General features: G+C 44.2%; 1 protein-coding gene across 2 annotated transcripts in view; it reads right to left on the bottom strand.

Annotated features, from left to right (window-relative positions):
* Nucleotides 1-19,970, bottom strand: part of NIN (ninein) — a 107,125-nt gene that overhangs the window by 35,209 nt on the left and 51,946 nt on the right. For both annotated transcript variants that reach the window (XM_074956545.1, XM_074956544.1), the window contains exons 6-16: nucleotides 19,407-19,597; nucleotides 17,558-17,704; nucleotides 16,154-16,321; nucleotides 14,609-14,745; nucleotides 11,662-11,802; nucleotides 10,750-10,924; nucleotides 8,430-8,540; nucleotides 7,476-7,565; nucleotides 3,801-3,948; nucleotides 2,071-2,192; nucleotides 732-1,255 (exon numbers count right to left, since the gene is read on the bottom strand). In XM_074956545.1, coding sequence (XP_074812646.1) covers nucleotides 732-1,255; nucleotides 2,071-2,192; nucleotides 3,801-3,948; nucleotides 7,476-7,565; nucleotides 8,430-8,540; nucleotides 10,750-10,924; nucleotides 11,662-11,802; nucleotides 14,609-14,745; nucleotides 16,154-16,321; nucleotides 17,558-17,704; nucleotides 19,407-19,597 — 1,954 coding nt within the window. The remainder of the gene's footprint in view (nucleotides 1-731; nucleotides 1,256-2,070; nucleotides 2,193-3,800; nucleotides 3,949-7,475; nucleotides 7,566-8,429; nucleotides 8,541-10,749; nucleotides 10,925-11,661; nucleotides 11,803-14,608; nucleotides 14,746-16,153; nucleotides 16,322-17,557; nucleotides 17,705-19,406; nucleotides 19,598-19,970) is intronic.

Here is a 19,970-nt window from a genome sequence, read left to right as displayed (position 1 = left end):
AGTGGCACTGGTGGGGATACTGGGAAACCGGAGTATCTAAGGAAATTGCTTGTGTGACTTGTGGTTAGCCAGTGGGGTAAAACCAAACTTTTCTCTGTTTAGCTGGTTTGGTTTGCCTTGCCTTGGTGTGCACAGAAACCCCAGCCTTGGGCTGTAATTGCCCTGTTTTAAGCAATTTGTCCAGAATTAGCACTCTCAGTTGGGTCCCGCCAGAACCAGCATCGTTACAGTAGTCTTACCAAAAATAGGCACCGGTTGATTCACATGAGTGGAACCCTTTCAATGATGCTTCACATGAGAGAAAGCGGTCTCTGCTCTGATCAACTTTCAGGTTCAGGGCCAGAGATTTAGCTTTTGGGTTTGAGAACCCAAGCAGTAATTTTAAAAAGTCTTTCAGTAAATACACAAAGAATGTAAAGGGCATGGACACTGAATTGGATTTACCAATTGACTGTGCTTTAGGTCCTATTAACTAGTTTGATTTTATATCTATATTTATCAGCAGTTGAACTGAAACCAATATTAAACATCCAGTCTAAAAAACAGAAGAAAAGGCTTTTGGGTACCAACAGTTTCACATATAACAATAAAAACAGCTCTTCTAGTATAGTTCTTACTATTAGAACTTGAAAGAAGAGTCAAAACAGATTAAAGATCGGGAATAACCTCTTCTGAACTAGTTCAGTCTCGGTGAACCTGCCTAGCAGATAGCCCAAACAGTGCCGTCTCACCTTTCTTCTTGGAGTTCCTGTTGGTGTTTTTCCAGCAATTTGTGTTGTAGCTCTTCCCTCTCAACAGCATGCTTTTCTGTCAGGCTTTTCAGCTGCTCATGGAAACCATGTTCTACCTCCCCCTTTTCTTCTTGCAGGGTCTGCACCAGAGCTCTCATCTTTTCTTCCATCCAAATCCCATTCTGAACCAGCGCCTCCCGTTCTCGGTTAAAACTCTCTTGTACCTGCTCCAGCCTAACCTGGAGCTCTTCCTCATGTCCTAGCTTCAGCAGTTCTTGGAGATTAGCCTTTTCCTTATCAAAGCTCATCTGTAAGTCGTTTCTCTCCTCATTATATTTACAGTCAATCCTTTCTTGTTCTTCTTTGAGCATTGCTGTCTCTCCCTGGAGTGCTTCAATTTGGTTTCTCAGGGCACTTAGTTGCTTTTCCATGGTTTGCCTCTCTTCATTATATTTCTGCACCATGTTTTCTTGCTCCTTTTCACAATGGGTCTTGGTCTCAACTAGTTTTTCATAATTGCTCATCTGTGTTAAAAGAAAAATGCAGTGGTTTATTTTCTAGCTTACAGAGGAGCAATATTCTCATTTGCACATTAGTGTCTTAAACTGCCTTTCCTCACAGAAGCAGAATAGGAATGTTAGAGCAGTCAGCTTGATTTCTTAAAGTGGCAAGGATAATATTTACACATATACAAATGAAATTAACATTGCATGTTTTTATGAAACCAACAAAAGAAAGCAGGGTCCCAACTGATTTTCACGAGTCAGGAAGGGTAGGTCTAGACCAGAGTTTGTGGTCCTGTTTTAACTTTAGTCAAAATCCTTCAGTTAAGCTTTTCATTGTTGATTCACCAAGAAAGTAAATATTAAGCCATGCAAAAGAAGAGAGATCTGCTCTTCAAGGAAAAACTGATTCCCAGAAGCAGCAAACTATTGTGTCTCTCCCCTCCATGCTTCCTATCCCCAATTGTGGGGGGTCATCAGTTTTGTTAGATTACAAACTCTCGGTGTCTGAGACTCCCTTTTACACAGTTGTATTGTATGGATGGATGCAAACTAGGTATATTTGCAGCTGGGAAGGTGGGATAAGGAGATAGTCTGAAAACCCCCACACTATCACAGGATGGGCCACAGTTTAATTTTGCCAAGCTGCTTAAATTTCACTTTTATCAACTTTCCATCCAATAGGAGAAAGATTAGAGGCCAACCCAGACACACAGCTGGGGATTTCAGGTAAATGGCAGTAAGAAAATGAACATCCAAGGCCACGTCCCTCCCAAGGGAACCATGAAGAGGTGAGGGAATTTCCGAGACTTTATTTGTGAATGAAGATAGCTTACTGTGTCTTTGAGCTCCTGTTTCAGATGCTGTAGCTCCTTGTGGTGTTGCTCCTTCATTCGTTCTATGACCATTTCTGCTTCTATGCTCATATTTAGTGGATTGCAATCTTCAGAACCAAGCCCTAAAAAAAAAAAAAAAAAAAAAGTGTGTGTGTTTTCTTGAAGCCTCAAGTGACCAGATGTTCAAGCAAAGCACCTCACCATCTACTCTCCTGGATTTATTGAAACTCAAGGACATCAGTGACTACAGCAGGATTCTGTAACCGTGCAGCTCAGGCTCAAACCATCCCGGAGGCACCTGGGGCAAAGCAATGCCAAGCTTTCATTTTAGTCTTAATTCTTAACACAGTGACTGTCTGCTCTCCAGCGGCAATACTTCCCCTGAGGTTAAATATCAGAATGGGGGCCCCACTCCTGGGCTCTCACTGAACTACCCACAGTGCAGCTTTGGGGGGAAGGGGAGGACGGAGGTGTTGTAAACCTTGCATTAAGCTCACCTATACACTCTCCCTATCCTGGAATCATTGGGCACAGACCTCATCACCCAGTGTCAATCTGAACAGCCGTCAGACATCTTTGACTTCTGCTAGCTGAAGCCATAGCCAGGGATCATTGCTGCATACGGCCACTGGAGCTGCTCTCTCTACGCCAGCTTCATGTCACCAGAGGTTCCACCTTGCAATGGGGCAATTCTCCCTGGACCAGATAGGTCAGCTCTGGGGCCTGGCTTGGCTGGCAGCTTGGGATACAGCATCTGCACCACACTAAAAGAAATGGCCCATCATCTGCCTGGTCTCATGTTGCCTTGCTGGGGTGGTGGACATGGTGGTGCAGGATTAGATAGGTACAAAAAAAGTTACCTCAGTTTAGTGAAGGAAAATATACGTGTTTTGTAAATTAAGGAAAATAAAGGGGTTTTAGCAGCCATGAGAAACTTTGAAAATATAGGAAGAAAAATGTACTTGGCAAGATCAGTTGTAAAAATGCTGCGCTCAAAATGTGACGGATAAGAAAGAGACGCCTCTGACCACCAGGAATGGCACCCTCTAGTGTGCATGCTAAGGAAAAGTTGCTCTGTGTTGCCCCAGGAGTGACCCCGAACACACCAATGTCATCCCAGAGAAAGAGGCCCAGCCACAAAATCTTGTCTACTCAAGGCTGGCGAAGGGGTCAACGCCAAACTGCCCTAGACTGGTTCTTGACTAAAGGTAGCAATTGGCAATGACATCACTTGTCTGTATGAAAAGCTGAGCTCTTAAAGGGTTTGTTACTAGTACCTGCCTGACCAAGTTGGACCCGTCCACATGGGTTTGAGTACCCCTGGGTCTAGTCCTTCCGTGAGTATTCTGATCAAATGCTCATGACTGTGTGGTGCTGTATGGGTGTTGTAATAGCTTATTATTTAGGCTTTTAGACGTGCTTAGAGCAAGTGTATAAACACCATTTGGCCTGTACATTTAATAAACGAATTAACAGTTGACTTGGTGGTGTGGTAATATCCTGCCCTACTACGACTGCTGATAATTCCAGCGGGGGAACTGCTCCAAGTGTTTGAATATTTGGGATTTCCTGATGTCAAAGTTTCAAGTTGTGCCTAGTTCTGGAATATCAACTCCCATTTAATCCCTCTTGTCACAAAAAACTTCCAGAGCTGAGAGTTCTCTATAATCCCTCCACTAGAATACAGCAGAAGAGCCTACTCTAAAACACCTAGAGGAAATATCCTTTACCTTGGTCAGGCTCCACACCACCGCTTCCCCCATTTTTAATGTCAAACTCCTCATGCAGCGAGCTTTCCAGAGAAGGCCTAAATATTCTGCCTTGAGTACGATACTCTTCCAGCTCAGACTGGAGTTCATCGATCTGGTCTTGCAGCTCCTGAGTAAAAACACACCAGAATGAAAGAGAGCAAGTCACGGGAACAGATATATTGCAACACACAGACTAAATGACAGGACATTCAGAGTGGTTTATTTTACGAGATCAACTTGCCAAAAATCCTGGAGTAGCCCTGTCAAGGTTCCTCCCCCACTCTGAACTCTAGGGTACAGATGTGGGGACCTGCATGAAAACCTCCTAAGCTTACTTTTACCAGCTTAGGTTAAAACTTCCCCAAGGTACAAATTAATTTTATCTTTTGTCCTTGGAATAACCACTGCCACCACCAAATTCTAACTGGGTTTACTGGGAAACGTCGTTTGGACACGTCTTTCCCCCCAAAATCCTCCCAACCCTTGCACCCCACTTCCTGGAAAAGATTTGGTAAAAATCCTCACCAATTTGCATTGGTGACCACAGACCCAAACCCTTGGATCTGAGAACAATGAAAAAGCATTCAGTTTTCTTACAAGAAGACTTTTAATAGAAATAGAAGTAAATAGGAATAAAGGAATCATCCCTGTAAAATCAGGATGGTAGGTACCTTACAGGGTAATTAGATTCAAAACATAGAGAATCCCTCTAGGCAAAACCTTAAGTTACAAAAAAGACACACAGACAGAAATAGTCATTCTATTCAGCACAATTCTTTTCTCAGCCATTTAAAGAAATCATAAACTAACGCATACCTAGCTAGATTACTTACTAAAAGTTCTAAGACTCCATTCCTGGTCTATCCCCGGCAAAGCAGCATACCAACAGACACAGACCCTTTGTTTCTCTCCCTCCTCCCAGCTTTTGAAAGTATCTTGTCTCCTCATTGGTCATTTTGGTCAGGTGCCAGCGAGGTTGCCTTTAGCTTCTTAACCCTTTACAGGTGAGAGGATTTTTTCCTCTGGCCAGGAGGGATTTTAAAGGGGTTTACCCTTCCCTTTATATTTATGACAGGCCCAAGAACAGCACTAATTATCCTCCCATCCACAAGACCTATGGCTGTCCTTTTCCAAGTTCCAACATGCACAGGTAACTGTGAGATGTGTGTTTACTCACTGAACTATCACAGCACATTCATACTGAACGTACACTTTGCCTATGAAACATATGAAGCGTCAATACCCTACATTCTGGCCTGCTTCCCACTGGTTGTTACCCAGGATACAACGTAGGAACCTTTCGAACATAATTGTGAAATATCTGCAATCACTGACAGGGGAACCACCCTTCTGCTGTGACCTTGATATGAAAGTTACAGGCTGTGATTCCCTCGCTACACATTAATTCATTTACCATCTGTTACTTTTGTCCAGTGGCCAACAGGATACCCTGACCACATACGACGCACTGAGCACACTCATTAGCGTTTATTGGGGCAAATGAGTACCTGAGCTAGGATGTATGTACACTAATTCCTGTAGATTTGGAATATGTCCATGAAATCAACACTGAAATTTCCCTCCCCCAACCTCCTCCCCAACACCTTCAGAGTTGACAGTCCTTCAAAAGTAGCGGGCTGCATATTCACATAAAAACATGGAGAGGCAAATATTTGGCCCGCAGAAATCATCTGAGAAAAAGCAGGTATGAATGTAACTAGTTCTACAGGGGTTTTGGCTTTAGCTCCCAAATTGGTGGAATCTCACAATGGTAGCAGAGTGACAGTACTGCTGGGGATTAAATGTCATCTAAAACCAGGGTATTCCTTGTGGAACAAGAAAGCTCATCCATTCTGCTTTGAGTGTTTGCAGCCACAGCAGTCCTTAGAAAGTGGACAAATTAGAGTAGATATTTTGGGGAACAAATTACAACAAGAAATTTGAATCAGGATGGGTTGATTTAAATCACAGCATTTTAAATCATGATTTAAATCAGCAAGCAGAAAAGCTTAATTGTGTTTTGCATCTGTACTTCGTTATTTACCTAAAGAAAGGTTGAGTCTGATTGGTTGGTAATCTGTAAAACAACTGAACACAGCCTTTTCACTACATTTGGCACTTCCTTTTGCTAACCAGGAGGATATACTATATTTATAAACTTTTATTTAAGCAACTGTGTAGCATAACTTACGTTTATTCAGATTCTTAATTTTTATATTTTTTATTATGTTAGAAAATTATAAATGATGCATCTCTTATTTACTAGATGACTGTTTTCTTGCAATTTGTGTCCATCCCTATTTGGATGGAGATTCAAAATCAACTAAAAATGCATAAAAATGGTATTTTAAAATTAAATACACTGGATACGTTTTGCATTTAAAACTAACTGATTTGTTAAACAAAAGAACTAGTTTTATCTGTAGTTAGCGAATTGAACGGATTGTTTCTAGTCATGTCTTTCAAGATTTTAGAACGAATAGATCTCATCATCTCACACCGAGTTATTATTCAGATTTGAAGCAAAAAAACCACACACACAACCAAAAAACAAGCTTTCCTGCTTTTTTAACTCCCAACAGGTTTCTTAACTTGGAATTCGCTCAAGGGTTCTCAAACTTCATTGCGCTGCAACCCACTTCTGACAAAAAAGTTATTACATGACCCTGGGTGCAGGGAGAGAGGGCCGCAGCCTGAGCCCCACTGCCCCGGGTGGGGATGTAGCTTGGGCTTCAGCCCTGGGTCCCAGCAAGTCTAATGCTGGCCCTGGCAGGCCCATTAAAATGGGGTTGGGACCCATTTTGGGGTCCCAACCCAGAGTTTGAGAACCACTGAGCTAGTCAATGAACTGAACTAGTTGACTAAACTGAAATGAAGAAAATATTCTCTCTGCACCTGCAGAAGAGGCTGCTGCTGTCAAAAGTTGGTTAGCACTTCAGCAAACTCTGGTTCCAGGTGTTAGCCAGCGACGTCCATCGGTTCACTTTCTTTACAGGTTGGCAGCCAACGTGTACTGCTTAGTATTGTTTTTTGTGCAGTTTAATTTAAATGATTTCAATATACTCTCATATGTTTAGGTCTTAGCATGAGTTTTCAAGTTCAAATTTAATTTCAGGTCGCTTTTTCTGTAACCATCATGTGTTTAAATTTTAAGAAATCTGATTTTTTTAAAATTTAAAAAGTCAATTTTCATCCCCCCTGGTTTACAGGCACAAGATTTCAGGCAAAAAAAGCTCCTTTTACGTGCAACTGTTCTTTCGCCCTTCTCTTGGACAGCCAAAGGTGGTAGCGAGTTTCACAATGTGAGACCCAACTTGTTCCAAAGGCTAACAAACAGCCAGAAGGTAACTTTTGCCTGGAGCTGAATTACGATTGGCTAACAAAAAAGGCTTCATAACCCAATCTTAATGATCTCTCAAGGTGCTCCCCTTTGGCATGGTTATTTTCCTTGAAAAGCATCAGCTAAAAGAGGGGCTTTTTGGTCAAAAGGCTTGCATTGGTCTAAAAACGGGGGGCCATTATTTAGCTTATAGAATAGCAAACTCACCTGCATCTTATTACACATGGCTCTCGATTCTTAGGAGAACGCTGTGTTAAGTACAGAACTGAGTTCCAGTATTGAAGTTGGTGTCTCCCACCCTTTGAGTCACTCACCCTGCACTGCTGTTCATACTCGTTTTTCATTTGTACCAATCTCTCCTCCTGCAGGAAAAACTCGGCACTGCTGGGATCAAGGTCGCCGAACTACAACACAGCATGAAAACAAATCTAGTTAATCCTGCATTGTGAATAATCCTGGTGCTGAATTCAAGTCCAGGCCCCAATTCCCAGGCATTCCAGTCAGGCTGTGTTTTATTTATATAGAAAATACTGTCAGAGGGGACAGACAGCAAGAGATCAAAACAATTTCCTAGGCAACAGACCAGCTGTTATTTCACAGTCCCGCATGCTCATTTAACTAACTTCAGTTCCAGTGGGTATTTTGATTTTTAGCCAAAAATGTATAATGCAACTATAAAAGTACCTATCCTGAAAGGGTAAGCTGATTAAATGTAGGAATCGTTTATTGGATTAGAGTCTCAGAAGATTCTACAGTTATGTCTTTTAAGAATATTGACAAATGTGAAATGATAACCAAGAAGATCCAATCCTAAATTACAGTGCAGTTTATTATAACATGACCACCTGAATAATTTGTTCACCCCAATTTTTAGCTCAGATTTAAGAGTGCAAGGGCTCCTACTGTCGTGTCTTTATTTAAGACAGGATCCCAGAAAAGGATCCATGCAAGTGTGTCTATGTGACTCCCTTTCTGTGATTAGGACCATAGAAAAACCAGCTCTGCAGGACAGAGACTGTTTCCTCTGGGATTTGGAAAAATGCTTCACCCACTTTAGGGTACTATACAACATAGCAAGTCATTTACTGATAATTTAGGAAAATATAACCTGCAGTAACACTCAGCCACAGTTCTCAGAGTAACCAAGGTCCACTGTGGTCATGTTCACAGTGAGGATCTCCTGCTCGCGGTTAAATCAGCATCAGCCAGCCACCCTTTAGGAATTTGCTCTCTATTAGAAAGGCACAACGGAAGGAAGGGAGGCTCACCTTCTCGGCCAAGACATTTTCCAAGTTTCTTTGCAGTTTGCTCGTCAGGCTCTCGTACTCTGATAGCTTCTGTCCAGTCTCCAACAGCTCGCTCTCTAAACGGCTGTTTTCCTAAAGGAGAAGTGATCTTAAAGTTCTGGCATATTTTTGTTTGTTTTAAAAACTTTCCAAACACTGATACCTAGGAAAGTCCAGAGTGAGTCAGGTCAGAAGGTACATTTGTCTTGCCCAGAAGTAGGCCCAAGCCTGGATTCTGACACAGATACTGGTACAAATGTCAGTTGCCAACAAGAAGTGTGAATTTGTCTGCTGGTAAAAAATGGAAGACCCCTCTTATCACACCAAAGTCATGCACGGCAAGGCCTGAACCTGCAAGCAGCGTACAAAGCAAAGAGCAACCTCTAGTCCTGTCTTGAGACTCTTCTCCCTAGTTTTCCCTGCTTTCCTGCGTGCATCTGGCCAACAGTTGCCTAAGGAAGAGATGACAACCTTCCAGGCAGACGAGAGGATTGACATCAGCAATATCTTTAAAGGCCCTCCTTCCCCACACCCAGAGCTTGTTTGCGTAGAGCCTGCTCACCTTAGTTTATTTCTGCCCAGTTGAAAAAACAAAACTATGAAGTTTGAGAGTAAAAGTTGCCCGATCTGATTGTATTCAGACTAGAACAAGATCAGTTACGAGTTTGCTATTTCTAAAAACATTTTGGAAAGGAACCTGAATCTGGGGCCCAAGTACACATGGCCCCAGCTCAAAAAACACAACCCTGCAGTCAGACTGTTTTGAGAATACGAATCCAATTGGAGAATTCGTTTATGGGGGGTTTCAAAGCTGTATTTTCATATGTCAAGACCTTAGCAGTAAGATGTTTCCTCTGCTAGCTGGTGGCCAGATGATAAAACAGACAGCCATCAAGCAGAATTTACTCCTGGGGGAATTCTGCACTACTGTGCATGCACATAATTTATGTTCCCCCGCACATTTCTTTGCTTCTCTGCAGAAAAATGATTTTCTGACAGGGAAGCAAAGGGAACCCACAAGTGCGGTCATGTGACCCTCCCAAGCAGTATGTTTTGGGTGCCCAGAGCAGCAGGCAGAGAGGTAAATCACTGTGGGGGAGGGGGCGGGACTGGGGAAGACCTGGCTGGTGGCTCCTACCCTGTGCCCTGCTAGTCCCAGCTGGGCTGGGGAGGACGGGATTTCCTCTGCATCCAGGGCTGGGTCAGATCCACCCCCAGATTTCTCCCCAGCTGCAGAAAGCTCCGGCACCCATCGCTCCTCAGCTGCAGTGGGAGGGATTGCTGTACAAGGAGCTGCTCCCCCATCTGCCCAACCCCCATGCATCCAGATGCCCTCATATCCAGACCCTCCCACTGAGCCCCACACTTCTGCACTCAGGAACCCCTCCCTGCATGAGCCCCACTCCCCCTGCACCTGGACCACCCCAACAAGCCACCTGCACCTGGATCCCCACCCCACTGAGCCCCACTCCCTCAGCATTTGGACCCCCCACACCCAAGCCCCCTGCCAAGCTCTATCCCTCCCACACCCAGGCCCCCCCTGCTGAGCCCCAACCACGTTCACTTGGGCCCCCTGCAGAGTCCCATTACTGTTGCACCCAGAACCCCCCCCAACAAGCCCCTGTGCATCCAGACCCCCCCCCCGCCCCGCCCCCAGATCCCCCACTGAGCTGCCCACATCCAGCTTGCCCCAGACAGAACTCTCTCAACCCACATCTGGATTCCCCCACACTAAGCCCCTGCCTTGCTGAGTCTGCCCACACCTGGTGCACCTGGCACAGAGGGGCAGGGCCCTGGAGTGTTTCTGGGGCAGGCCCAGTCCTTGCGCTGTGTCAGGGTTGGGTGCAGCCTCACTGCTGAGCCTGTGTCCCGTGAGGGAGCTGCAGTGATCCCCCCACCTCTGTGCAGCCAGTGGCCTGTGCTCCCCAATGCCATGCTGGAGCCTCCACGTTTATTTGACATATAAAATGTGCAGAAGTTTAAAATATTGTACGCATATTTTTATTTTCAGGTGCACAATTTTTCATTTTTTTGGCGCAGAATTCCCTCAGCAGTAAGAATTGTCCATCTGGAGTCTGGGTTGACCAGACATGTACACGCTGCATACCACAGCTACAGAGTCTGGGAGCCTTATGACATCTAGGCAACAGTCTACCCAGGCAAGTCAGAAGAACCCTTTTAAATACACCTATACAGATCATGCTGCTAAAGGTAATTTCAGCCCGTACAATACACACAGTCATTGATTCTCTTAACAAGGGCTAAGTGACAAAGTCTGCAACTTCAGCCAGCCCTTTGTTACCTTTAGGGAAAGGGTGAGCCGGTCACGGACGTAGTTCTCTTCCGTTTTCACCTTCTCAATCTCCCGCTCCAGCTCCAATCGCTGTTTGCCAGCCTGCTGCAGGATCTGCTCTCGCTCCTTCTGGAGTTCATTCTTTAAAGCTGCAGTGCGTTCTTTGTACTCCTCATCCAGCTTCCTATTAACACAAGAGAGGATGGTAAGAAAAGTGGGCAAACACCATTAAAAAGCAAGTAGGGTAGGAACAGTCACACAGAAGCAGCTGGGTCTTACACCAACAACCCCTACACAAGAAAAAAGACTCACGGGAGAGAAAGCAGTGATGCACAGATCAGTAACATACAGAGCCACCAGCCGTACTGTACAACGCTGAGCGACAGGCACATCCCATGCTATGTTCTGCATAAGCCGCTCCGTTTTTAGGATTAAATTGGATTTCTATCTCACCGATCCAAATCTTAAAGTTAGAGTTCAACTAAAATTATATTTGTGGAAAACAAAATGTAACACTTCCTGCCAGCTAATCAGGAAAGCAAAATGAGAGCACGAAAACCAGGTGCGAGGACCATGATGCCAAAAAAGAGGGAATTGTACAGATGGAACTGGGTTGCACAGAATTTGGAGACCTTTGGTACTATAGAAATGGGTGGTAGGAAAGCGGAAGACAGGAAGATTAGCCAAATTGATCCTGAGCCCTTCAGAACGTGCGCACGCACACACACACACACACACTTACTTCAGCCTGAAGTTTTTCTTTAGAGCCACACACATGCAGCAAAGCAATTATCTAATTTTTATGTACAACGAACACTGTATACACATGCAATGACCGAACAAAATGGAGAGACCTGTGCTCTCCGATCACTCCGGCCCCCTTCAGGTAGCAAAGGCGGAAATGCAGGTGGGCTGCCATACCTGAGGTTGTATTCATTCCGGCGCTCTATGGTAGCATGGTGGTCGTCAACTTCCGAGGCCATAAGAGATTTCAGTTTTTCAGCTTTTTCCAAATCTGAGCGCAGCTTCTCTTTTTCTCTCACCACTTGGTCAACTCGCTCCCTACCAAAAGGAAGGAATCCTGGATTATACGCCCTTTCCTGGCTCCCCAGCACCCAAACAAGTCACACACATTTCAAGGCCTGAGGAATACCCAGTTTTCTCCCCCACTCTACATCCCTCCTGCCTCCAGGTCATAGCCACCTTCCTCTTGGTGAAAGATCAGATGGGCTTGTCCCATCAGTTCTAGTTCTTCATCGGCTCGGGCACAAGTGCATTGTTGCCTCAATTCATGCTGGCCAAGACTGACGAGCCTAGGAACTGCTCTGGAGTAGTTTAATTTCCTGCACTGGTGGAGCTGTGCCACTGGGCCAGGCCACCTTCTGTCCCATTCTTTTGTTTTCACTGTTTTGATTACCTCTGGCACCTCACTCTTGTGCTGTACCCACCTGGCAACTGGATTTGTTTTTAATTACTCGGTCTCTGTTGGATTGGCTACATTGGACAGCTCCCTTAAGGGAACTCAATTTTCAATTTGTTCCATCTCTCTACTGATAATTCTCATCCTGGAGTGGAGGTAAAGTAGAGTGGTTGAAGTGTACAGATGAGAGCTTACTCCTTTGCACTTTGCTGGAGACAGTTCTGTCCTTGGGGTCTTTTATTCAAAATCTCTTCCAGCACAAACCCGAATGGCAATGTAGTGAAAGGAGATGGGACCCTCCAAGCACTGGCAAAGGGATGACTATCATGCAACTGCAGCTCTCATCAGGCCTGACAAACTCACTATACCTACCACATTGCTGTCATGGTATTTATCCATAAAGAATGTTGGGTAAAGTATCAAATAAAAGCTCGTAGAATGCTGGTCATCACAAGCATTGAGAGATGTATGTATGGGTGTCATGCAAGGAGTTTCAGAGTAACAGCCGTGTTAGTCTGTATTCGCAAAAAGAAAAGGAGTACTTGTGGCACCTTAGAGACTAACCAATTTATTTGAGCGAGCTGTAGCTCACGAAAGCTTATGCTCAAATAAATTGGTTAGTCTCTAAGGTGCCACAAGTACTCCTTTTCTTTATGCAAGGAGTTGTGTCTATGTGCTAAAAATGTTTAAACTAGGTAACCAGGCAGGGATGATAAACAAGTTTTTCCCTGACAAAGAAATGTTGAGTGACCTGTCTGCTCAGGCCTCTGAGGTAAATTAAGCACAACACAAGGGGAGGTACATTTGCACCTAAGTCAACAGGAAAAGCCAGATTGACTGGGGGATGTGAAATCAGCCTGGGAAGTCAAGAGCCAAAGGGGGTTGTCTTGCATTTGGGGGAATAGAAGCAGAAGCAAAAAGATTTTTCTGATGCATTTCACGAGGAACACTCCTGGCGGAAGGGAGTGATTTGTGAAAAATCTGGCTCCTGATTTGACTGAAAATCAGCAAGCTCTGCAAAGGACTCTGAGAAAAAAAACTGTTTGAGACAAAGGGTACGTCTACGTGATCGATCTATCAGGGATCGATTTATCACGTCTAGTGTAGACACAATAAATCGATCCCCGATCGCTCTGCCATCGACTCCTGTACTCCACTGCGGTGAGAGGCGGAAGCGGAGTCGACGGGGGAGCGGTGGCAGTCGACCCTGCGCTGTGAGGACGTGAGGTAAGTCGACCTAAGATACATCTACTTCAGCTACGCTATTCTCGTAGCTGAAGTTGCGTATCTTAGGTCGATTCCCCACCCCCCCAGTGTAGACCAGACCAGAGGATTGTAGTCTGCTAAAGTTATGTCTAGACTCTTAGAAGCGTATTCTACTTCTGTTTTATTTGTAACCAGTCCTGTTTCCACTATCCTTACTCAGTATCACTTAAAAAAAATCCATGTTTGTTAATAAATTTGTTTTTCTTTTATCATAAGTAGACCTCAGCGCTGTAATATTAAGCAAAGTGTGAATTCTTAGCTGAATCAAACAAGCTGGGGTGTACCCTGCCTCTCTGGAGATAATGAACGTGGTAAGTTTCTTTGAGTGTCCAGTAACATGACTGGATACTCCAGGCGTAGGTGCTGGAACTAAGGGGGCTGCAGCACCTCCTGGCTTTCTATTATAAACATGGCTTACAGTTTGGTTCAATGGCTCACAGCACCCCCACTATACAAATTGTTCCAGCCCCCCTGACTCCAGGGAAACAGTCTTCCAGGGGCTCAGGACTTGGAGTGCACCAAGTGTTACCCGTCTGGCAAAGGACAGGCTGGCAGAATCTGGAGACGTTTGTCGGGGGCAGCTAACAGACTGGAGTGACAGGGAGCTGCACCCAGTTCAGCATGAGCAAATCTCTTTTTCGCTGAGGCAGAAGGGTAACAAAGTGTCTCATGGTTCTGAGAGCCCTGAGAAAGTGTCAGTTTTGTACATCCCGTGTGTTTGCACTGCATGACAAACCCTACATAACACTAGAGAACCATAACTAGTCATCATCAGCATTCAAGGCAGCAGGCATCAAATCTCACCCTCCTCAGCACAAGGGCCATAACTATTGATGTACCTTGGCTGTTACTGTTTCCAGCCCTTTAGGAACAAGCAAGAGAGACGCTCAAGAAAATCCTTGTGTGGTTTTGGTTTTTCGAAAGTCTGAGGGCGCTTTTCTGAGGGGCTTTGCTTCCACTGAGGTATGTCACTTCCCAGACTCGCAATACTCAGGTTAATGAGAAATTCTGAGGTGCTGACAAAAAACCCTCAGGTGCTTCACAAGAGATACAAGGTTTCACACCGTTTTAGGGAGATGTTCTCTGAATTGTGGAGTAAGCAAACAGTATCTAAACTCCTGCCTGGCCACGTAACTAGGACACAAGGGAGATCTGATGGAGACGGAAACCCTGCCAACTTACAGTAAATGTCTGATCTCCATTTTGAAGCTGGCCAAGGCAGCCTGATGGGTTCCATTCTTGGTTATCAGGAGCTCATTTTCTAACGCCAGAGTCAGCTCTGTCAGGTTGACCTTTCCATCCAGGCTAAAATCCAAGGCCTGTAAAACAGCAACAAGTCAGCACAACAGGGCAACCTTCCCTTCTCCTGTAGGAGCTTAAAATGAAGGTGACAATAGAAAGCTGGGGAGGCCTAGAAGTGGCCTGCGCTTGGTGGTGAATCCGTTCTGAATGGCATCTCTGCAGGGATACAGAAATTTAGCCTCAACTCCCTCCCAAAATTAAATCCAGGCTCTGGCAAAGGGGAAGGAGAGAGGCACAATTTCCTATTAGACACAGTAAATCAAGTGCACCCACGACAGAAGTGGCAGATGCATGTTTGTTTACTGTGGGTCTCAGCAAAATTGCACTTGTTTTTAATTTAAACGAGACGAGATGGAGGATTGAAAATAATCTTCCCAGATAAGAAAAAGTCTTGCAATAAAGACAACTAGAGAGGTAGGTTAATTTGTGCATGACCCCTTAGCTTCAATTAACTTTTGTATTTTATAGTAAAAACCTCACCTTAGTTAGGTCACAAAGCCCATTGCTAGTAATGACAATGGTGGAAACCTAACCTAACAATCATTTGATGGGCCTCGAGTTACACTTTGTTTTAACGTAAGTATTTTACCATACTTAAAATTATAAAATATATGGTATGTAAATGCTAATAAAACCAGATAGGAAAAAAGCTAAAAAATAAAGTAATCAAGCAGCAAATGAAAGAGAAATTAAGGAGCTACGTTTCTCAAATGCCAGTCTGGCTAAAAAGAAAACGGCTGTGAATTTTTAGACTAGGACTTGCTTGAGTCCAAACTGCATTTTCTTACCTAGGACGGATAGCACAGTTTTGGTGCAAGTGTTTATAGCAGCCAGTAATGCTCAAACTCAGTGTAGCATTGACGGACAGATAGGAGAAAATTCTTACAGTGTATCCCCAGTGTCATAGAATCAAGAGCCAAGGACAAAATACAGGAAATTCTCCTTTAGCTTGTTCACAGCTTTTGAAAAGGTCGTCTGGGAAGCAGTTTGCTGCAGGGTGAGGACCTCTGTTTTGCAATGGATATGAACATTTTTATCCTCTGGATATGAAACACCCAACATGAGCCAGGCTGTCAAATTCTGCTTTCCATTTTTGTACGTGCAACAATTTAGAGCATTCCGATGCTGGAGTATTTGGTTTGCTAGTGCAGTCTGGTATTTAGACATCTAAATAATTACACCGCCCCCTGTAAATATAGGTGGTCTACTTCAGGAAGGATGGAATGCTGCCCTTTGTGCTATCTTAAAACACATATTCACTCTGTGGGAGTTGTCACTTCTCATTTCTCTAAGCCTTAGGAAGTTACCATGGATATCAACATCCCTGCTGTTCCCAGCACTGCATCGTTTTACATTAAAAGTACAGATCCAGAAGCAGCAGCATCCAAAATCAAAATCAGGTGGCTGGGGGATCTACCCAATTACCGTGAGGATTTCATGGCCGTTTTCAATTCCCTCTTCATGCCACGTGTCAAGTACTCGCTCCACAGAGGCATAGCCCATCCCGTCGTCGAGGCTGGAGAAGACTCTGAACCCAATCGTGCTAGTCATTGCGGACAGGGCAGTGGTGCGTCTCCCACTTTCATCAAAGGACTAGAAGAGAGGAGAGATGGGGGTCTGCAAAGGCCAGCTAAGGGCAATACTGGACATTTGCCTCCTGCTGCCGAAGGAGGAAGGCTTATAAACTGAATTGCTGTAAGGACTTGAGTCTTCTCTGAACTGCACTGAGGTGGCTCAGGAGTAATTCCATTTAACTCCGTGAAATTCCAGTCTAACCAGGCCCTTGCTGTTAAGTTCCTAGTGTAAAACAAAGGAGGGAAACTTCTACTGTAGCAAGACAGGTTCTCAGGCTGATAAGAGTTTTACCCTGTTGTAATTACACAATTATGGGCAATTGGTTTTGAATGTTTTGTTATTTCCCCTAGAAGGGGTGCCTCAGGAATCCATCCACACGTTTACCTTTGCTGCCCCCACCCCGACCACGTAAAGTTTCAGTGGAACAGTTTGCCTGGCGGTGCAGGTTTTCACCCGATCACTGTGGGAGGACAAATTTCTTTTCCACTTTACACCGTGGTATCAGGAGCACGGGGGTGCTTCCATAAGAGGGGACCGGGCGGTGGCTTATCCTGATTCCCCCACACCAAGACAGTTTACTCCTCTTTACAGGGTACACAAAGATAGCCTTTGTATTCATGATGGGCACAAGCAAACCCAGATGCAGCAGTCATTGTAACCCACCCCAGCTTGGCCTGTGACATTACTGCTGACTTTCTGGAGTCAGATAACCAATGCCTAGGGAGAGCCTTTTCCGAAAATAACGTGCTCTCTTTTCTGCAGAGATAACATGGACCATGTAACAGAACACTTGAAACAGTGACTGCTATGGTCCACAGTTCTTACACCAATGCAATATTATTCTGGTAACACCTGGGGCAAATGTTTTGATCAAGATACGTTCAAACAATTTTCTGTCACCAGGAACCTCCACTTTCCTCCAAGCAAATAAATTCAGCAGCAATCAGGTGCCTCCATGGAGAAATAAAAGCACGTGGAGCATGAGTCAATTGCCACTGAACTTTACAGAAGGGCTCTGGCGGACTTTAAAGGACTCTGGTTCAGGCTCCTAGTCTAATGTGGCGTCAGGGAATCAGGTTAGAGATCAAGAAGGCCTATCAGCAGAATCAGGCAGCAATACCTACCTGAAAGCTTCTCTTAATATTACTTTATCTAGTCTCCCAACCATCCAGGACTAGCTGCTATTAAAAAATGTCGCGCATTCTAGTCAAATGAAGCCATTTTCCAGAGAAATACTGTCCCAGTGCTTCTCACCTGCATGGAGAGGTGCCGTTTGAGTTGTCTGTATGGGGTAGAAGCTGATGGCGTAAGAGATTTTCCATTTTTAAATAAGCCATAGAAAAAGTCCTCTATGCTCATTGTGCCATCTTGTTCAAGATTATGGAACACATCTTCAAGCACCTGAAAGCGGTAAAATACAGTCAACGTCTTTTGTACACATGGCGCACATCTCAGATGTATCAACATGAGACATAGTTTTACAGCTCGGCATAAAACAAACAAAATTCTACCAGTTTAAGTCTTTTGTGGAGATGTCATTTAAGGAGCAAACCAAAAGAATTACTCAGTTTACCAGAATAATAATAATAATACATGAGATGGCAATTATTGTATTGTGTACAGTGAGTCACAGAAATACCAAATACACTGAAGCCTGTGTACCAGTACATTTTTCCCCTGCTACATTTTAAGCTGTTCTCACCTCTCAAAACACAGTTTAAAGAATTTCACTGTCTTGAGGGGTAGTATATTCGAAGAAATATCTTCTAGAAAACATTTGCTCGATTACTCAGGGTTGGTCCTGCTTTGAGCAGGAGGTTGGACTAGATGACCTCCTGAGGTCTCTTCCAACCCTGAGATTCTATGATTCTATGCTCCCAAAGCCTTCTGGCATGAGGGTTTCAGAGCAAATCATGTGCTGAAAGAACACCAGCTTGCAGAGTAGCAACTGAACGAAGGGATAGTGCAAGGTTAAAAGGTTAAAATAAGTACAGTTTACTACCACAAGGCAACCTGGTTTTAAAAACACCCTAATTTTTAATATGGAAAGTGTTTAAAATGTACTGTTCATTGACTTTTTGCACTTTTGACTATGAAAGAATCTCATCAGTTTCTTGTCCCTTTCAATTCCTGGCTCCCCAATGGTAGCAGGATGCTGCAATGTTTGTGTTGTAAACACTGCAAATGAATATTATCCCGTTAAAATACAAACTTCCTGAAAAAAAACCCATTTAAGTTGTTATTTGGGGGTGTAGAAAAGCTACTTTTTACAAGCCTGTGAATCCTAAACTGACATGAGAGTGTCCCAGTACACAATAAAATTCGTGTCAAATTTAGTTTTGAAATCCTGTTGAGTCACAAATATTGCCCCAGGGCATTTGCAAATGGAGCTCAAAGCGAGGGACTGTTGACTTCTTGGCAAGCACTCTAGTTCCTGATTAGGAAGTTTAATACCATGCAGTAGTGTAGTGGTAAAAAAAAAAAAAAAAAAAAAAAAAAGTGGGCAAACTAACCTTTTTGATCCTCCAGACTGGGCAGTGACATGGTGGGCACTAAGGGGGTGCAGGGATTCCCTTATTTTGAATTGGGTTTAGGCTAGGATGACATCGGGGTGAAAACCAGAAGTGCCATTAAAAAGCATTTTTCACACTCTCTGCTATACACAAAGTGATCAGAAGTGAGTTAACTCCGTATTCCCCAACCGAGAAGTGGATAAACACCATTAACCCTTGACTACACTACTGACACCCTGGATACAGACCTGCAGTTTACTTTCTGGTTTGTAATCAGTTTAGACCCCATTTTACTGGAAAAACTATCATTAATTAGGGCTGTTACTACCTTTTTATAAAGACAGGATCAGTCATTTGTTGACTCAAAACCGTTAAGCTCATTAGGAAGCTATCAACTGGGTTCGGATCCTGTTTTCCAAATGACCCCTTGTCTCTTTAAGATGTGCAATTATATGTATCCTAGGCATTTCTCAGAGAAAAGCAAGTGATTTTCTTGGTGAAAGTGAGGAGTCATTTCTTACGGAAAAGCCTTTACAGCACTTTGTGCCACCCCAGCTTTCCTCTGAAAGGAGAGCCCCAGAGATGGTTACCTCGCCATCCACAGTATGCAGCCCATACTGCTCACAAACGGAGATCAGCTTTTTCCTGTTCAAGTGGCCGTCTCTGGTGATCCCTAGATTCTCACAAACCTCCTGCAGCTTCTCTTCTATCCAGTCCTGGGGAGGAGACGACGCAGTCTGTGAAGCATTCAAGTCATCCGGATTCCAAAATCTCAACTGGCCTGAAACAAGGGCAGTGAGTTTGACATTATTAAAAGGAGGGATACAAAGATTCAAAACACCATTGCAAGAAACTCTGGAGGACTTTCTAGGACTAGGTGCCAGCGTAGTTATGTCACCCAACACCTACAACCGGCTGTTTGCCAGCACTAGCAAGTTAGCTACCTTAGGGGCTTGTAATGGTGCCCATCACCACAGCATCTGGGCACCTCCTCCTTGCTTGGCAAAATTCTTAGTGAACTTCATGGGATCTTCTGCTGTGCTCCATCCCTGGCTGCGGGGGGCTCCACTTGGGGCAGGGATTTTAACTGTGTGTGGGGGGTGGGGGGGAGAGATTGGGTTGCTGTGTCAGTCAGTTAAAGGAGGGACTCCATC

The sequence above is a fragment of the Natator depressus genome, chromosome 6 (genome assembly GCF_965152275.1).
Source record: "Natator depressus isolate rNatDep1 chromosome 6, rNatDep2.hap1, whole genome shotgun sequence".
Taxonomy (NCBI): domain Eukaryota; kingdom Metazoa; phylum Chordata; order Testudines; family Cheloniidae; genus Natator; species Natator depressus.
Note: the sequence above shows the minus strand (reverse complement) of the source record. Positions and strands in the feature narration are given on the sequence as shown.